The sequence below is a fragment of the Lates calcarifer genome, linkage group LG13 (genome assembly GCF_001640805.2).
Source record: "Lates calcarifer isolate ASB-BC8 linkage group LG13, TLL_Latcal_v3, whole genome shotgun sequence".
NCBI lineage: Eukaryota > Metazoa > Chordata > Actinopteri > Centropomidae > Lates > Lates calcarifer.
Genome location: NC_066845.1, coordinates 23,380,757 through 23,401,144, shown reverse-complemented (window position 1 = coordinate 23,401,144; position 20,388 = coordinate 23,380,757). Strand labels below are relative to the sequence as shown.

Genomic DNA, 20,388 nt, shown 5'->3' with positions numbered 1-20,388 from the left:
AATTCATGGGGCATACAGCTAAACAGTGAGATTAAACTGGTGGACATTGTGGATCATTTAGCAGCTAAAAAGTGCCCTAATGACTGTATATTCAGAGCATCTTCAGTATTGGTTGATGCTTTTCCGTTTCCATTAAATGATAAAAGGAGGATGAAACCAACAGTCTGATAAATTCAATGTAAATGTGTCAAACCTGCTTGGCATCGCATGTATGCTCATGTGGGGAGTCACCGTGATGAGTCACCTCTGTGTGGAGGAGGACAAGGAAGAGTGACAAGGGAATTTCCTCCATCAAATATTTTACTAGGGAGGAGGTTTCCAACAGCTAAAAAGAGAGATCTTTAACCTAGTTAAATTACACTTGATCAAGTCAAACTGCACCACTGGCAATAAAATTCTTGTCTAAAGGGGATTTCCTTTGAGGGATTAAAAAAGTACTCAATAGCTATATATAACAATGTATGAAACAGCTGGTGAACATAGTGGATCATTTAACAGCTAAGATATTTTCCTTCAGAGGTGGTGGAGACCAAAACAGGGCTTAAAGGAAAGTGAATAGTGGACACGTGTTCAAATGAATGCTGGTGCTGCTTCATGCCAGCAGGAGGTGTAAATAGGAAACTGTCTGCTAACACACTTGCCATATAGAGCTTGCAGTGCTGCTCCTGAGTATAAAAAAACAAATACTGCTGCTTTGCATTCATTGAATATTAAGAGTGCTTTAATAGGTCTAAAGTCTCTAATTGTTTGTTCACGTAAACTTATGCCGGGAAAATGTTAAAGGATCACAGTGTCTTCCAGGTAAGATGTGAACCCTGTGTGTAAACTGAAAACTATTTCATTCTGTGTCTTTGCAGCAAGATAAAACTTGCATGCTTCATTTTTCTGCTGCTACTCATTCCCTCCCAGCGATTTCTTTGATGTTGACTTACTCAATATTTTAAAGTCAAACTTACAAGAAGCAATTCCTGAGGGAAAGTACTAGTGGGAAATAGTATGCACCATTCCCAGACACTGAAATTCATAGTTTTTAATGAGTAAGTCTGGAACCAATCAGGATAAAAAAAACTCCCCTGCAAGAGCTATCAACTTGCAGGGTTGGTGATGATTCAGCAGACCTGATAAGGCCTAAACTGCGTAGTAGTAAGTCAGGCTCCGAATTACTTGTTGTTGCTGATTGAAAACACTCGTTGGCACAGCTTGCAAGAAAGTGGAAACATATCATGAAAGCAAAATACTTGGGACACATTTAAGTTACCATATTCCAAACTTTGTCAACATCCACAACATACAAACATAATATTTTGAAGATTACGAGGTGGCATCGTGGAGACCATTGTTGTCTCTCACAGCAGTTCAGTAGAAGTGAAGCTCTTTTGCCTTTAAAGCAGAATAAAGTGCGATGCATCTTATGCAATAGGTGATTAAAATGAAAATAGCATTCCAGTCGCTGAGCGCTGTATCTAAGCACTTGTTTTGCAATTTCCCTCTGAAGCGGCTCAACAATAGCCCCTGGTAATGAGAAACCTGAATCACTCAGAGTCCTCTCACACAGTGGTTTCCCTCACTGCAGGTGAGATGATCAGGCTCCCATCACTTGATCTCTGCTGCCAACATGTGGGCTTAATGTGGTATCACAACTCTGGCTAATGTTCAATAGAGAATTCATTTTCGTTTGAGTCGGTGCAGCAGGGAAACTAGCATTATTAAATGTAATTTCAGGGGGTGCAACGAAAAGAGTCAAAGATTCAGATTTAAGACTTTCTATTATGCAGAATAAGAATAAAAATAAAAAACTAAATAGTCAGTTGCTTTGAAATACACTGAAAAATACAGACTAAAAATTAAATACAGTAAGATCTAGTGCAAATACGAATAGGACGTCCAATGCTTTAAAATACAAAGAAAATTAAGTGCTTTGCATTCGTAAGGTGGTGATGCAGGACTGAGGAGCCATGTAGTAATGTGACTCTGCAGTTAGTGCAGTTGTGGAAAGAGGATGTCACAGTTTTGATGCCCTGAGTCTTTTCCCTGAGGGAGAGTTATTAAGAAGGGGTCAGCAGGGTTCGTAGAGTCCCGTGGTATTTTTAGTCCTTTGCACTGTACGTGGGTCTCGTGTCAGAAGAAGAAGGAGGTTACCTACTGTAGTATTAAAATAAATGAGCACATTGTTCGAGTGCATCTGGGCTGTAACATTTTGCTTTTGGTTGTTGCTGTTAATCTTTTTTTCCCTTTCGTTATTCACTTTTTTTAAGGAGAACTTTGTATAGGGAGGATCATGTCAGTGTTGCTGGCGTGATTAAATATATGTTGACTTATTTGTCTCTCAGACCTGAAAGCTATGCTTGCCTTATTTTTTTCTGTCAAAGTCAAAAGCAGCTGCAGGCAAAACTGTTTTTTTTAAATCCTGTTATCTTGAGACCACAATTTAAGTATCTCTGTATCTCAGGATAACAATTATTCTTATGGTAATGGGACATTTTGTCTGTTTCTTGAGAGCTCGACTTTAATGTCTTCTGAGATAACAATAAAATTATCCTGTTATGAGGAAACAATTTTTTTTTTTTTGGGGGGGGGGGCACCCTTGTCACCTTTGCAACCTAGCATCTTTTATATCTGAACTTTCGTGCCACTTGAACAAACAAAAACAAAAAAAAGGGAGAGAACGGAAGAAATGTTTAGCTACAGGAAGAAGAGAAGAGAGATGTAGGGACAGAAAGAGTCGACATTGATATTTAAGTGTGTGTGTGTGTGTGTGTGTGTGTGTATCACATGCTGCTCTCACGTGCTGCATCTCTCAGCAGTTCAGTGCTGTGGAGTCGAGCTGATCATTTCCTCCATTCATGCATGGGATTAGGATGACGCTGTGTCATGCGCGTAGAAAATGTACAGTTTGCCCGAGTGCGCAGCAGAGAGCATTCCTTACACATGGCAACACTGGCTAAAAATAGCTCAGAGGCCTCCTCATTCACCACTATAGGATATTTGCTCGGCTGGCGTGGGATCCCCCCCGGTCCAGATTCGATGTATCCAATCTCCTTGGTTACCTGACACTTACATCGTCTTCCTCAGCCCTCCTCTCATCATCATCATCATCATCAGCAGCAGCAGCAGCTGCTCTGTCCTCTTTGACCTGTTTCCTTTTCTCTTTTTTTTTTTCACTCCACCTTTTTCTGCCTCTGTTTTTAGGCTTTGCAAAGCAGCTGCTGATGGATTTTATCAGGCAGACTAAGCAGGAAACACAGCAGGAGGGAAAACCCTTTCACAAACCCAAGAGAGTCCCCCGGCCTCCTTATGCTTAGTCTCCCCACGCGAACATGTTGAAATACTTCGCAGTTCATTGAATCACATAGTGCATCTCAGAAAGAGCTCTTCTGCTGTTTGGTGTGAGAGAAATCTTTTTTTTGCAGAGTACTTCTTTTTAGAATTTCATAATCCTGCCTGAGTCTGGTTTTTGTACAGTATGATGCTCTGATGAATAACGATTCTGCAGATTATTAGTGAGGCACTAAATCACTCGTATGGAATAGATGAGATAGACAGCTATATGTGTGCAGAGCTGGTTGTGTGAATTAAATTTAGGTTTGTTTATCTTGAAAACAAACTTTTGGGAACATGAGACCTCCGTCATTTATTTCATTTTCAGGCACTTCTGTGCCATAAAGTGCCAAATTGGGGATATTGTAGCTTTTGGAAAAAGATTGTGTGGTGTGGTGAAAAACAGGAAACGCTGTGTGTGAGGCTATGCACATAAACTGTGAGAGCTAGCATGACTTGTAGCCTATTTTGCTCTTCCTGAGTTTACTTCCTTTTTTCATGCTAAAATAAAATTAACTTGACGTGACCTATACAGACTAGAGACTGCTGTTAACCTTCTCATCTAACTCAAGAGAAAGTTGAATGAGCGGTCTTCCCCCAAATGTCAAACTAAGACGCTCATGGCTGATATTTTTAAATGCTCTTGTTGGCTCGATCAAGGTTGAACTCGTACCCCCGTTTTCCACCAACATGGAGTGGGTTCTGTTCCGGTTCATGCGCCTAATTTGAACCTTTCAGAGCACTTTGACCAAAAATTATTCGGTTCAGAACCCAAAAAGTTGGTTCCCAGCAGGTTTTCAAGCAAGCACGAAATGTGACGGCATCAGTCAGCGTGTTGTATTCTACTGGTTCGAAGGAGTTGATTGATGATGCAACTTTGATTGCAATGGTTCATCTAAAACTCATCTAAATATGGGCTGGTACAGATAGCACCAAGGTTCCAAGAATCCCAAACTGATCGTAACCAGCTGAATCTGAGATTTATGATTAGTGTTTGCTGTGATAATATTCTGGTCCTTGTGATCAGAGTAAAGGGAAGCAGACGTTTTGACACGTTGTACTGATGTGATTGCATTATTAATGGCTGCATTCCATGTTGAGCAATGAGTTGTCATTGGTGTTGCTCTAGAATAGGGTTTGATGCTGAACTTGCAATGTTTCTGCGAAGTAAACAGCTGTTAATGCTAATATCAGCAATGTAGCAATAGCAAAACCTACATATAATACCTCTAAGTTATCAGTTAGTTTCCTACTGTAACACGACAAATTATCTGCTGTGACTTTGTTTCGAACAAGCAGCAACATGTCTTTGCAACAGGATACAACAGCCCCCATTTGAAACGTCTTATTTCTGAGATACAGAGCGCTACGTTTTAGATTTCACACATTTAGGTTGAATGAGCCTCTTAGACAGTTCAGTGAATGCTGAGTCATGAAACTATCTCAAGGACTAAAGGTTGAAGCAGAAATTCGATGTTGGTTGTGCTTCATATCGTTTCCTTTTTCAGTAAAACACTTTGCAGCAAAATGGATTTCAACATGTACTGCCTTGTGATTTCGACCCAAGACAGCTGTACGATTGCAGAGTTGTCATGTGAAGGTTAAAAATCCTTTGTAAGAAAAATCCAAGCTTTCCAGGCGTAATTATGACTCAGATCTTGATGTGAACACTGTTCATAAATTGAAAACTTTTACATGATACAGCACCTCTGAACACAGCAGAAGAGCAATGACAGTCAGAAACAAAGCCTTCAAGGTGTTTTTTGTTGCTGTTTTTTGGTCATGCTCGTGGTATGGCTCTAGCTCTCTCTTTAGCATGTGATCAGCAGCTTGTTTGTGTTTTCTCCACATTGTAGTCAATATTTCTTTGAGGAGACCTGAAAACACGACGATCAGTGTGTGGGAAACATGAGAACATTTGGACGCATGGGAACATGTGAAACCTACAAACAATGTGTTCTCCATTTACTGCACCCGACAACGTCTTACGTCATCGTGCTTTACTGATGGGCGGCATGTTGCTGGGATGGATACATTTAGCTGAGTGTGTGTGGTTGTGGGAGGCAGAGGAGTGTTGGGCACCACCTCACAGAGGTCCAATCCACAGCCTTCACTCGCTCTCCTCGCCTGCTTTGATTGATGGATGGGCAGCTTAGCCTGGCTCATATCTGTGGAGCAGGCCATCAGGACACCGGGGCCGTGTGAAATAATCCCCTCTTCCACTGGCACCCGGCTCAGCGTGGTATTACGTGCCCTTGAGCTGTCCTCTCTCTCTCTTTATCTCATGCGCGTTACATTAGTGCTCTGTCCCGCTTCATTTTTCCTCTGTACACACACTCATCACTCAGAGGTCACAGAGGCTACGTGTGACACAGGGAGCAGAGGGGGGGGGCTCGCTTACGTGAGTGAAATGTGTGCGCTTGATGGAAGTGAGCAGCGTTTGCACGGCCGAATCACGAGGCTAAATGGAGGATGTGGAGTACACAGCGGAGGATTTAGCATCAATCACAGGGGAGGGTAGATATCACAGGCTGTGCTGATGACACTGGGGTGTGTTGTGAAAAGATGCAACACATTCAATTCAGTTCAATTCATTTTTATTTATATAGCGCCGACTCACAAGAGCAGGTCTAGACTATACTTCTTAAACTAGGTATTTACAGAGAGAGACCCAACAGTTCCCACCATGAGCAGCACTAGGCGACAGTGGCGAGGAAAAACTTCCTTTTAAGAGGCAGAAACCTCGAGCAGAACCAGACTCGTGTTGCCAGCTAGTCTACAGCTTCTTGCTCATTGATTCACATCTCAGTTTTATTGTAAGAGTGACGTTTACATGGAAAAAAACCCTCCTCGTTTTACAGGGGAGATTGTGAAACTGTGGAGATGTTGGTCAGTGTCCTTCCAGTTTAGGTCTCTTTCCCTGTAAGGGTCGTGACAAAACCTGATGTTTCGAAACATGTGTCCTGTCGTTAAACCTGTATTGCAAAACAATGTGTACCACTTCATCAGCATTTCTCTGAGCACAACTCTGTGTTTTCTCACAGTTATGCTGCGTAAGTGTCGCTTGATCTCATGACTTGTTGATGACGTGTCAGTCTGTAGCTAGTTTCTCCAACAGGCAGGAGGGCTCTTTCAGGAGGCTGAAAGAAGGACAGTAAGGGTTGGGTAATGTGGCCTCCAGACATTTTTTTTCTGATTCATCTTTCCTCTGTCTGAGGTTTGACAGACTGCAAACAGCTGGATAACTTTCCATACCTCTAAAATAAATCAGGATGCCGCAGCCTGCCCTGTGTGGCCTTTCGCATATTGCCCCGTTGACCTGTGCCATGTAGGCCTGTATATGGCGGGCTATTCTTAGGTTTCAGGCGAATCTTGAAGGATAAACCAGCCTCTAGTCACCCCTGCTCCCTGGGTATTTATTTTAATGTATATGGACACATTGTGCATTATTATCATAGATAATCTGCCTGTAGGGGCAAAATGAGCATTTTTACTTTGAATACATTCACACATGCTGCTGATTGTACTTTATCTCTCTATACTTCAACATTAAAACCACCTGTCTAATATTGTATAGGTCTCCCTCTTGCCACCCAAACAGCTCTGATCCTCAGGTCCTGAGGGTTGCAGTGTGGGGCCTCCTGCAGTGTGGATCTGGTTTGTTCTGGTGTGTCCCTCAGATACTGGATCAGAGCAGGAGCTGGGGAGCTTGGAGGCCAGGTCTGATTACTGATTTGTATCTTCATACCTCAGATAGTATTTATTACCTCAAAGATAATATGAGAGATAAGTAGGAGCTAATGCTGGCGCTCCTCCATGTTTGACTGTATCAGTAAAGTGTCTTTGTCAACACAAAAATGTCTTGCATGTAGTTTTAAAAAAATATTACAGAGAGTGATTTGCTGACACACCCTCAACCACAGAGGAGGATCTGATCTTTGAAATCGCCCGCTGATATCTGAGTGACACGGTGTTGTTAATACAAACTCTGATGCTGATTCTTCCCCTTTCAAACTAATGTGGCGTGACTGCTTGGGGTAAATCGTCTTTGTAAAAAATGAAGTGAGCATGAAAGTTTGACCTTTGAAAGATCAGGAAAAGGCCTTTGAGAGTGATTACTTGCCTTTGGAGGAAAGTAACTAAAGATATTTACTGTGCTGTGCTTAAGTAAGACGAGCTGATGCTTTACTTGAGTAATTAAATTGTATATAGCCTTATACTTGTACTTGACTACATTTATCTGACAGCTTTAGTTACTAGTTACTTTTTAGATCAAGAGATGACATTCAGAAAAAAATCTGATTTCACTCAAAACAAGTAAAGTTTAGAGTCAACTCTGAAAAACAAAAACAAATTCCTACATAAAAACTTTGTCTTTTCTTCCTCTTGTGACCCTTAAGATTAATCTTGTGACCCACTGGAGGGGCCCCACCCCTAGGTTGGATACCACCTCATCTCATAATATCAGATACAGGAGCCATTTTTATACATAAAGAATACTTTTACAAGTTAATCAACAGCCAAAAATACCAAAACAATCACTCCACTATCTTAAGTTGCGAATATTTATCTGTTTTCTTGATTGTAAATTGAATATCTGTGGATTTTGAAGTGTTTGTCTGACAAATGGAACAATATGAAGAGGTAACCTTGATTTTTTTTACATTTTATAGACAAAAAGAATAATTTAGTAAATGCAAAAACAATCTGAAGATTACTTATAAACTAATACATAGAAAATAACAAGAGAAATCACTTTTCGTTGCACTGATGCTGTGAATATTTCCAGCGACCTCCTCTTAGAGGGAGCATAAAAAGACCACACTTCTCCTGAGCAAAAACCTTTTTTTATTTCTCGTTGAAAGGAACTTGGTAGAATATTACAGCAGAACACACATGACTGAAACAGCTGCCATTTCACGTAACACAGTACAGGAAGAAGGATGTAGTTCAATCTCATGTGTAATATTATATATAGTATATTTATATCAATAGAAAAGAAAAAACTATTGCTCCCAGATGTTTTTTTTTTTTCATATGGCATTTCTCTGCTGTGTTGTTGAAGTGGGTAAAGTAAAATTCAACGAGAGGTTTACACACCAAAGGAAGTGGGACAATGAAAGTGACGTTCCCCAAAGCGTGGGAACTTTGTGGCTTTTTTTTATTTTTTATTATTAGGCTGAGAAGTAAACTTTTAAACTTTTTTTTTCCATTGCAATATAGAAATAAAACTTGAAACCGCTCTCAAAAAATGGATAAATACCATCATACAGCAATCAGAGTATGCAAAAGAAAAGAACACAAGGCAGCTCCGCGTCAGAGCAGGCATGCAAAAAAATGATCATATTTTAAAAAGGAGCACTAAAAGACAAAACGTCGATGATTGCAGGTGTTTGTGTTTGCGTCGTATGGCAACTGATGGAAAGCCAATTTATGACAGAACATGGTAAAATGGGTGGAGTGAAACGAGGGGACAACTCGATGCTCTGTAAAGTGAACTGGAGTGCTGAGTGTTTGCTGACAAACTACTTCAATGAAGTTGTTTCTAGAAATTGCTATAATATACTGTGTTATCAATTTGTTGTACTCTTTTTTTTTATTTCCTCTAAGGAATAAAAGAAATGTTAGGAAAAAAAGCAGGTATGAAATATCACCCTGGACAGTTGCATCCAAGTTTAGTGTTTTAAATAAGCCACTTTAGGCAGCATTATCTAATAAATGTCTCATATTTCTAAGACATATTTCAATATATCTCTTTTGAAAAATAATTCTATCTATACTTGATCTTTTTAGTAAGTAAATCTCTTCCAGTATATATTTTTTTTCTTTTTTTTTTCTTTAGGTACAGCACCCCACTGTGGGTTTTTGTTTTCCAAAAGCACCTAATTTTTCTTACAATCAGACTGAATATTCAGTCATTAATGGTCTGAGTTCAAGATTAAAGGATCCAAATGGCGCACCCTAAATAAGTCAACAAGGTCAGTTCCCTTGAGACTGTAGCTCAAGCCCGGCAATATTAAGCTTTAACTTGAAAAATCGTGACCAGTGCTAGAGGCCTGAGCTCACTGCATCCCCTTTCGCCAAAAGGTCACAGGGGTCAAATGCGGCCCTGCGTTGTATGAGACATCATCAGTTGCCACAGACGTCTCAACCGCAGCAACTGGCTGACCAGATCTGCACCTAGAACCTCTTGAGGATGATGCACAGGCACTGGTAATGCTGATAGACCACCACCCCACCAAGAAATACAGATGGGACTTGCCAGCCCTGAGAGACACAGCTAGCCTCGTGTGAGCAGGCCTCGCCACACTTCAGCTATTGGAGCAGGAGGTCAGCACCTGAGGGATGCCCAGGAGGGAGAGAGGGAGGAGGAGAGGGTTGAAGGAGGAAGGGGAGGTCATTTGGACTCATTTGGATTGTCCGGGGGAATCCAAATGAGTCATGTGCTTGTAACAGATCACCTTAACGGGGACCTCACTGGGCCAGAGAGGATGTCCTGCGATGCCAAGAATGCCCCCCACGTATAGCTGAGGCCGTGGCTCGGGGGGTGGGGGGTTGTGGGTCTGTCTGGGCAAGCCGTTCGTTACAGGTCACTTTTTTTTTCTTTTTTTTGACCCAAAAAAAAAAAAAAAAAAAAAAACCCCACACACACACACACACACACACACACACACACACACACAGCCATGGTGAGCGATGCAGGCGCTCCATCTCCCCCAATCCCACCCCGCACCTGCTGGTTTGAGTATGTCACACGTTTCACACTTCCTTATTATCATCACACAGACTACAGGTCAGCGCCAGGTGAGCTCTTACCATTGGATATCAACCAAGAAGGGAGACTGGTAACCTACTGCTGCGTCTTGAGCACTGTTAAACTTAATTTGCTGGGCTACATGTGTGAGGTTATCAAATGGACAATCAATATATATATAGATATATATAGATAGATATATATTTATATATTTTTATCAATGGGGAATCTCATACAGGAGCTGACTACTGCAGTCCGCACTCATTTAGCTATAACATCCACCTAAACTTTAGGACATGATTCTCTTATATAGACAGTTAATTTCTCAGTCAAATATACTTTTTATTTTACTCCGTTGTTTTAGCATTTTAAAGTTCGATTCGTCATGCACAGAATAGTCGTTCCTCTCTCCCTCTCTCTTTCTCTGTTTATCTCCAGACTTTGCATCATGTTGTCAGCTTCATCACAAGTAGCCACCTCTCCATCAATCGTCGTCCACGTCGTCGCCCTCCGACTCCTCTCCGGCTCTCCTCTCGTACATCTTATCCCGGTGCCGCTCCTGGATCTCTTTCATTTCCTCGGCGTAGCGGCTGAACGCTCCCCCGAACTTGCTCCACGCCTTGAAGGGGATTGTTATAGAGTTTCTATAACTGGGCTTCACTTCGCTCACCCGTAAGAAAACTCCGTACTTGTTGGATCCCACGTCAAAGAAGAACCGCTTGGAGTCCACCATGATCGAGGTGCCCTCCGGGAGCTCGCTGTAGCCCCCGGCTCCTCCGCCGCCAGCCAGCTCCTCTTCATCTCCCCCGTAGTCGTCTATCAACTTGGCCAAGGCGTCGCGGAACTCTATTAAGCCCTGGGCCGGGAGTGCGATGGTTTGTCCGGCCTGCAGGCCAGCTCCGGGGATGCCACCTACTCCGACTCCGAAACCGGGGCCTCGGTTGACGGTCTGTCGGATCCGGAGAAACCGACCCCGCTGGTTCTCCTTAAGGTCGAGGTAGTATTTTCGGTTCTCACGCACCAGGAACTCGCTCTTCAAGGCCCGTCTAGGCCCGGTGTCATCCCCACCGGACGATTGAGCGATCTGCTCCGGGGTGCTAGGCCCAAGCTGGGCGTAGTGCTCTATGAAATCCCCCAGGTAGTCGCGGAACTCTGCCGCAACTGACATAGAGAGGGTCAGTCGACTTTTTGAGCCCCCGGCGCCGACCTCGGCGATTTTGATGAACCGGCCTTTGGCGTTCTGCTTTACATCAAGGTAGAAGCGTTTGTTCTGAATGTCCAACCGCTTCGAGGCCAGCTCCTGGGTCTCCGGTTCCCGCTGATAATGCTGGAACCCGCCGCCTCCTCCCCCTCCGCCGCTGCCACCGCGCTCACTGCCACTGTCCCCATCCGCCATCTTCGCCACCAGCAGCCCGTTTCTCTGCGTATCTTTGACCCCCACCCCCCCGCCTTGCTGCCGAGCTCGCGGAGGAAACCGGACGCTTATTTCTGGATTCTGATTGGCCGCTGCTACTATCAATCTCAACATCAGATAGAATGCTCGTGTTTTCATTCGCCAGTTCTCCTGCCTGTCAACAAAACGTAACCGCCCCCTGGATGACATTCGAGTATATATAATATACAGTCCATATTCCCCTCTCAGTGTCAGTTTTAACTCACGTCTAACGTATATCTACGCCAGAGGATTCCCTCTTTGCAGGATCTAATGTTGACATAACTAGTGTCCCAAAGCAGTCAGACCAAAACTGCGTGTATTTAGAGAAGTTATGAGTGACCTTGTACTGAAATCCAAGAGTTAATCCTAACAGCAGCGTCCTGATTATGTATTTTGTACATTTTTGGGATGGATGCCCCTGGAAGGACACTCCACACTCACACACAGTCCCGCCTACTTGTTGGTTTCGTGCGCAAAGGCAGGCACGACGATCTCAGGGTGGGGGATGGGTGAATGTTCTGCAAGCCGTTTGGCGATTGGTCGAAGGAGAGATTCGAAGTAACAACGCGCACTCTGATTGGCCCTCAAGACTCCCACGAGGGGTCGCATGTAAAAGATTTGCGAAAGGGTTTATTGTTTCTTTGCTTTCGGGAGCCGAAATTGTTTGCTATCTACTCACTTCTACAATCAAATAACGACCAGGAAAAATGGTATGTGCGCTTCGGCTCATGCTAAATGCATTAACGGGGACTTCGGTGCATTTGTACTGTAATTAATGCGCAACTGTAGAAAGTGCTGTTTTGAATTTTGAACTGAGGAAATTCGACCAGAAGCTATGTGGTTAAAAAGCTCGCTAAAGAGCTAACTGTCAGCTAACACGTTAGCGTTAGAAGTCAGAGTTTTGTTGCTTTCCAGTTAAAGATAACGGATATTTTATGCGATGTGCTCTTTTAGGATAATTCTCCTGTTACAGAAGTGGTGTGCTCCATTATAGGGAGAAACTCTGATTCATACAAAAGTGTTATTTGACTCGGTGTAGCCACTCAGAGGTGGATTAGCAACCATTAGCAAGCTAAGTTTCATTGGTTTAACGGTTGGTCAGTAGAACATAAATCTTTGAAAATACGTTTGTAAACAGAGAGGAAGGAATAAACTTGACTGTGTGATTTCTGTGCGCCTGGGTGACTCCGTGAGGCAAACTTTTTCCCGTTGAAATTCGTGAATGAAAACTTAAACGCTGACCGTCTTAAAGCGGCGCGTCTGTTTTCTGTTTGCCGCGGGGACCGTGGCTGCAGCCCGCTGACAGCTTCTCATGTTTTTTATCACAATGGCTCAGTTTTTGTTCGTGGATTTTAATCGGTTTATTACTGGGTTGTATGCATGTAATTTCCGTCAACCGTTATCGTTGCCGCCTTTGATTTGTTATGTTATATTTTGGCTTGGCGGGAAAGCGATAACAGTTGAACCGGGCATCTGTAACGTTACCTGTTGAACCGCTAATGTGATGCGTTTCATTTGTTGAGTATCCCTTTGGAAATTTAACCAAACAACGTGCTCTGATTTGTTTTTGTACTTTGGCCCGCAAAGACTGAAAATATGAGAGACTTTTGTAGTGTTTACTTTTAGTTATGAAGTTCTTATTGTTGCACAAATCCAAACACCACAGTCTCACGCATTTATGTTTCAGTTTTGCTTGTCTTACTTATCTAATTTCATGCTCTCAATTGTTTCCCGTTGTAAAATTTTCTGTTGCACATTTTTTAAACAACAGGCAGGTGGCAAGGCAGGAAAAGACAGTGGCAAAGCCAAGGCAAAAGCAGTGTCGCGCTCCCAGAGGGCTGGGCTGCAGGTAACTCTTTCATTCCTCATATGACAGTTTGTGGTTTTTCTGCATACGTTATGCTCCCTGATTGCAGATAGTATATCCCTTTGTTTTGCCTAAACCACTGTCTCGTGTCTGTTTCCTGCTAGTTCCCGGTGGGTCGTATCCACAGGCACTTGAAGACTCGCACAACCAGCCACGGTCGTGTAGGAGCCACAGCAGCTGTGTACAGTGCTGCTATCCTTGAGTACCTCACTGCTGAAGTAAGCCTTTATTTATGTCGTGCATGCTTTAAATCAGTAATGACACTGGATATCACATCTGGCAGGGTTGCATTGTTTTTCTGAGACGTTGCTCTTTGCATTAATATCTGATGATGGTCATTTTTGTTTCCAGGTACTAGAGTTGGCGGGCAACGCCTCCAAAGACTTGAAGGTGAAGCGTATCACTCCCCGTCACTTGCAGCTCGCCATCCGTGGTGACGAGGAGTTGGATTCCCTCATCAAGGCAACAATCGCTGGAGGAGGTGAGCTGAGTTTTGCAAACAGTTGACTTCTGTTTACTTTTCCCACGCCACTTATCTAGTGTTTGTATCCTGATTGCATAAACATACTTGCTTATTCTATGTGAGCTACCAGTTCTGCACTTTAGGTTTCTGCAAATTACAGCCACCTTTGAGTGACATGTTTCATCTCACCAGTTTCGTTTGTTTGTTTTCAGGTGTCATTCCCCACATCCACAAATCCCTCATTGGGAAGAAGGGCCAGCAGAAGACTGCATAGATGCCATGTTGACCAGAAGTTTTGGGGCTTGGGCTTTGATCGGACCAGGAGTTCACATTTGTTCTTTTTTATTATTAATATTATAGCAAACGAAGAGTGATTGTTAGACTTTGTGTTGTTATATTTTCCCATAACTAGAAAAAAAGTACAGAAAACCCCTTAACGACAAAAGAACCCTTTGTATGTTATTGTAGAACGTTTGACTGGGGAGTTCATTTCAAATGGTGACAGTGAATTTGTTTGATTGGCCTGGGACTCTGTAATGTTTTATACTGAAAAAAGAAATTGTTAAACCATTTTTTATATAAAAAAGACTTGTTTTGTGGTTATTTTCTTGAAGTTACAATATTTACTATAATACAAGTTTTTAAGGAGATGAGTTTTTTTCAACAGCAAATTAGGTAACAACAGCTAAATGTGAGATGGTGCTTATTTTCCTTTTTACTTACTGTAATCTTTTGAACTGCACAAGAATAGTGATGTATTAAAAGTTGAATTTTTTACATCAAAATGAAAAATGATTGAAAAAAAAAAAACTCATTGCGACCGTCTGCTACAGTGTTTTGTGTTGATGTTTATAACAGTTTAAAGTGTTAATCTTGCATATTTGACAGTGTGACTCAGTCGTGACGCAGTTTTTGCGTCACTGTGGAAGAAATGTCCTGCCATTTGTCAACCTCATATCACTACTGGATATAGTTGGTACACCGCTACTTGGAGAGGATGGGTCGGAGATTTGAAATCTGGCAGATCTGAACCACCTCAGTGCTTCAAACATTTACCTGCAGTAATGAAATGTATGCACAAAGTGAAATGTCCCTACTAAAGTCCATTACATTTTTCAAGTAAAGAGGTTAGAGCCTTTTTTAAAAACAAAACTATGTGTTCAGGGAAATGACTGCGTATTTTATCTTTGAATAAATACCATTTGCATGTTGTCCTTGGCTTGGTTTGAAACCACTACTTGAAAATATTTTTGCAGTTATGAATTTTGTAAGTCTTTTATGTAAGGTGCTATGACTGTCCAACAATACACAAACAAAACTGCAATATGGTTTTCAGTTTGTTTTTTAAATACTTCCATTTTAGATATTTTAAGAAATTTTAATTTTTTTCCAATCAGCAAGAGAAGCAGGTGCTTTCATATATTAAAACGTTGCACCAAGTGAGTTTCTGCAATTAATAACAGAAAACAAAACATCTCATGTATCAGACTGGCTGTTTTATTTGTATGGATTAGCTGTTAAAGACATTTTAAAGTAATTCTTAAGCTTAATTTACACACGACTCATATTGTCATTTCCAACAGTCTCACCACAGGCTCTGTGTCATGCAGATTTACAGCCTGCCAGCAGGGGGAGCCACTAACATTCACAATAACATCTCTCCCTCCCTGAATGATCAATGAGAATGTTGAGAAATAATATAGCATAAATTATTCATGTAATATGTGATATTATTCCCTCAGCCACACAGATCCGTGAGATAAAACTCAAACTGATTTGCAAAATTGATTTTTACAAATATTAAAAGGGAATATAGGGAATGTTTTGAAGAGAAGGTTAATGAGGCAAACCTGCTGCAGCATAACATTTATTCAGGGTTATATATGTTTGTGCCAGCAATTTTAGAGGGTATGTTTTAAATTCTTTTCTATGTCTTTAGCTGGATAAAGAGACGGTTACAGAATAAGATGGATATAAAATATAAATCCTTGTGGAATAAAAAAAGTAATGAGGTTACTGTTAGGATTAGTTTTAACTTAATGTTTATTTTAATCAGTTGTTTACAATATTCCACTTAAATAACCTAAGACATACACTATATAAACGTGTGATCACATGTCATACAGTCATCATAAAGTCCCTTTTCTTGTTACTTCCCTTGGATGTTGTGACCTTCACTGTTCATGATGATGCTCTGTATGTGAACAGTTAACACCAGAAGGCTGTATGTGGACGCACAAGCATTATTTTGTAACATCACAGCTAGTCTGGAGGCCAACCAGTACGAATAAAAGGAAAACAAGAAGAAGTTTGTTCAGAAGTTGGCAGCTTGTCTATCCAGTCACCATTTCAGTACACAGAACTGAGATTTAAATATTCAACATGTATTTCATTATGTCTAATGAATGTAGAACCACATGTGTCTCTATATGAAACTCACTATCAAGACTTTTTAATGGACTACACACACCAGACTGCTGTAGATGTTTATAGAAGAACTGTACATAATCACTTAAGAAGATGGAGATGTATGTTAATATATTCATTTCTCATTAGTTACGCCAATTAAAATCTATCACTTCATATGAATTACACACTCATTCGCACAAAGTTAATTGTGATGGTCTGAATTTGACACAGGCTGTGACAAACTGTGCTGGAGACTGATGTGTGGGCAGCTGTTGATTTTCAAGTACCCAAAGCATCATCTCGTCTCTTTCTTCCACAAGATGAAGGAGAGTTAACGTTGAGTGATACAGCTCCTTGACTCTACGCTGCACAGGAAATGCTTCATGTAACATTATTTGAATGAAGTAATGATTGAGATTCATGTGATTTTCTGCCGCAACATTAAAATCACTGACAGGTGAAGTGAATAACACTGATCATCTCGTTACAATGCAGTGTCCACCTGGGTCCCGGCGTTCATGTGGATTTTACTCTGACATGTACCACCCACCCAATCCCAGTTAGCATCTGTGGGATCCACATAGGCCTCAACCTGCGAGCCAAAGGATCTGCTGCCAATGTCCTGGTACCACACATCACAGGACACCCCCAGAAGTCCAAGCCTCGATTGATCAGAGCTGTTTTGGTGCCACGGAGGGGACCTACACAATATTAGGCAGGTGGTTTTAATATTGTTGCAGATCTTAAGTGCTAGATTTGAAGACAATTGGACTTCTTTTGGGTTTCTTGAAGACATTCCACCAATCCAAAAGGCTTCATCAATTCTAAATACTGGTTGGGAAGTCTCAGGTATTTAGCCTCTTGGAGGTTGTCCTGAGAGTTGTTAACCCACCCTGTCCTTGCCGGTTAATGAGTCTCAGGACCACCTCCAACAAGTCTGTAGAACTGACAAAGCTTTTCGGATGAGAGGTGAAACGTCTTCTAGAAACATACAAGAAAACCAGTTGCCTTCAATTCTAGCAGTTAAGACTTCCATGGCCTTGATGACTGAGAACCTATACAGACATATGTATTCCCAGTGTCTGTGATTAAAGGCTGAAAAATGTCAGTTGTGTTGTTCTGTTTGCTTTTTATTATTCCTTTTCTACACTACACTTCTACACTCTACATGAGTGTTGAAGGGCAGTGGTGCTGTTGACGATGCCTTCAAATATTTATGGAAACACTCTGAGCTTCAAGAGTAAGACAAATAGTTTTGTGAAATACACTTTCTTGATGACAGTTAGATAAGATTGATGCTACTCTTGTGTCAGCTGTTAGCTTAGCTTAGCATTCAGACTGGACACAGGGAAAGAGCTAGCCTGGCTCCATCTGAAGGTAAAAAAATCTTCCATAATCACTTATGAAAGGCCCTGATCAACTTTTGTTCCCCAAGAGAAATTTAAGAGTCAAACTATGGTTTTCTCCATTGTAGCCCAACAACACCTCAGCTTCATGCTTATCTCATTATTTCCTCTGCTGTTCCCACTGGTTAAAGTGTCAGAAAAAATCATGTTACAATGATGTGGAGGGGGAGAGTGATGAGTCTACAGAAGAACTAGCAGCTCTGAGGGTAGCGGGAACAGACAACTGTGGCTTATTAAAAAAAAATCTGTATTTTCACAGTCACTTTCTGAAGTTTTGTTTACTCATGACTCTGACTCAGAGATGTAATGACTCTGAAATGATAAAACATGCTGTTTTGGCTGCGTGGTGGCTCAGAGCCCAGTGCTGGCAGCAAGGATCTTATTACGATACTAACAGGACTGACCTTTTGCAAGAGCAGAAATAACTCCATAGCATCCTAAGGAACACAGTTGGACCTTTCCTTTACATGAGAACACCTCAGATCTGAGTCACACTGATTTAATATGCACATTTTGTCCAATTATCGGCCACAAATGGACACATTTTCAAGATTTAACTGGAGGAACACAACATCTAAATCAGGTCAGTCAGGCTGCTGCTGCTTTGCTATGTTTGTGCGCCTGTATTTGTTGTGCCTTAGATCTTTTCTCAGAAAACAGGCTTTACATCAGCTGCTATTTGTGTTAGAAGCATTGATTTAACAGCTATAGCAGCTCAGTGAGGCTGTAGTCAACATGCTCACACAGATACTGCTTATATGCTGATGTTTAGCAGGTGTAATGTCTTACAGTGGCTACCATCTTAGTTTAGCGTGCTAGCATGCCAACATTTGCTAGTTATCATTGAACACAAAGCATAACTGAAACTGTAATATTGAAAAAATAGATTTTGATATTGATAATGAAAAATCATGGCAATCCATCCAATAGTTCTTGACACATTTCCCAGTTGACCTCAAGGTGGTGCCAGAGGAAAAGTCAGAGGATCATCCGAGTCACTAGGATTCATCTTCTGAACTCCATGAATGTTTGTATGAAATTTTGTGACAATCCATCAAATAGTTGCTGAGATATATGGACCAAAGCAGTGGGCTAACCAACCAAAATTGCTTTCCCTAGACGACTAAAAATACACAAAGACCACAATGGGAAGTGCTCGATTAACATTAAATATGGTGCTAAAATAAAACACATACTCTTGCAAATTACCTGTTTTACCAGATCATGACATCCTCTAAAATGAAGCTGATGCTGAGAACCACTCTCAGGTCAGGACAAAGTTAGTTATGAAACTGCTGCAAACTCAGAAACCCTAACACATGAGACAACGATTTCACTGATCAGATGTGACATCAGATATATTGTCCACATGCGAGTACGAGCCTCTGCAGAAACACATGAAAGACACTGCTGCTTCACATCTTCAAAGAGTGAGAATCATTTGTTTATTCTTACACCTCTCTGTCTTTACAGTTTTCTCCTGAGGATGGTGGGAGGGTGACAGCTGGAGGTCAGCCTTCAGCTCTTATTCTCCTCCACAGCGAACCGGAGATGCCTCAAATGCACCAAACAAAACAGTGACAGTGTTTAAGGTAACAATCCAGAAATGTTTGTCTAACTGGTTTCTTCTAGTTCCAATTTAACCTGAATAATTTTTTGAAAGGATCTGCCATTTCAAACATCTCAAGTCTGCCACTGTAGATCTTCTGGAGAAAAATGAGATGACACAAGAAATTCTTCATTCTACATTTCTAATTTTGCTGAAAAAATAGAAGAAAAGCAGTGTAGATAGCATCACCATAATCATTTTTTCACAAAATGTAGCTAACTTTGTCGCTAAATTTGAATGATTTAGTCTTTAAAGCTAAATCAATATTTTTACATTAACTATGCCATTCATAGTGATAGACAACTGTTTGCTAACCTGTTCACCAACTTTGTAAACTGAAAATATGTCAGTGTTGTTTTTACCACTCGTTACACTGCCCCCAAGTGGCCAAAAATCAATGCATGCAGTGAAGAGGTTCACTGTTTCCCAGCTCAGACCTTTATGATTAATGATCACGCTAAGCACAATCTTACAGATTCATTTTTGACAAACTAAACACTCTGCTGCTGATGCTTCTCTGATTGGGAAATGATTCAAGTCTTCATAAAACATGTTAAATGTTGTTGCTGCTCATGATATACTCTTAACATTTGACTGATCCAGCAGATTTTATCAAAACGTTGTGACACATCATTAGCAAAACCTGCAGGAAGTCATGTCAGAACTAATTTGAACATACCCTGGGCTCACTCATTTTAAATACTGAGCTCATCCTTGCTATCAATAAGAAAGTCCCATGTGGTCAAACTCAATTCTAAAATATTGTGGACTCAGGGCAAATTTTTGTGGCAAGCATTTTATTAATATTAGATTTAGAGCTGGTGTCAACCAAGTACTTTTTCATGCAAAAATGTCAAAAATTCACTAGTTCGAGCCTCCTAGTTGTGTGAATTATCTGCTCTTCTCTGTTTTATATCATTGTAAATACAGTATTTTTGTGTTTTGGACTGCTGGTGAAACACAACAAGATGTCTGGACATTTTAATGGGCTTTCTTTCACATCTTTCTGGTATTTTATGTATAACTAATTAATTGAGAAAATAACCTTGTTAGCACCCTGTCATGAAACATCTGGGTTAAAAAAAAACAAAACAAAAATCAACCCACCTTAATCCTGTGGTTTCAAC

General features: G+C 41.2%; 2 protein-coding genes across 2 annotated transcripts; one reads left to right on the top strand and one right to left on the bottom strand.

The window, feature by feature from the left end:
- Positions 1-8,143: 8,143 nt before the first annotated feature.
- On the bottom strand, positions 8,144-11,515 carry LOC108878403 (transcriptional activator protein Pur-beta). The gene has a single exon (XM_018669061.2). It carries the CDS (start codon positions 11,466-11,468, stop codon positions 10,557-10,559), a length of 912 nt encoding a protein of 303 aa, XP_018524577.1. The 5' UTR covers positions 11,469-11,515; the 3' UTR covers positions 8,144-10,556.
- A 542-nt stretch (positions 11,516-12,057) lies between these two features.
- LOC108878404 (histone H2A.V) lies at positions 12,058-15,049 on the top strand. Its single transcript, XM_018669062.2, has 5 exons — positions 12,058-12,217; positions 13,279-13,356; positions 13,479-13,592; positions 13,726-13,855; positions 14,050-15,049. Exons 1-5 carry the CDS (start codon positions 12,215-12,217, stop codon positions 14,109-14,111), a joined length of 387 nt encoding a protein of 128 aa, XP_018524578.1. The 5' UTR covers positions 12,058-12,214; the 3' UTR covers positions 14,112-15,049.
- The last annotated feature ends 5,339 nt before the right edge of the window (positions 15,050-20,388 follow it).

Bases quoted from the DNA above. Each gene is read 5' to 3' on its own strand.
- LOC108878403 (XM_018669061.2), bottom strand. From the start codon at position 11,468: ATGGCGGATGGGGACAGTGGCAGTGAGCGCGGTGGCAGCGGCGGAGGG.
- LOC108878404 (XM_018669062.2), top strand. The intron at 13,593-13,725 runs GTAAGCCTTTAT...TTTTGTTTCCAG, and splicing joins TTGAGTACCTCACTGCTGAA to GTACTAGAGTTGGCGGGCAA. The intron at 13,856-14,049 runs GTGAGCTGAGTT...GTTTGTTTTCAG, and splicing joins GGCAACAATCGCTGGAGGAG to GTGTCATTCCCCACATCCAC.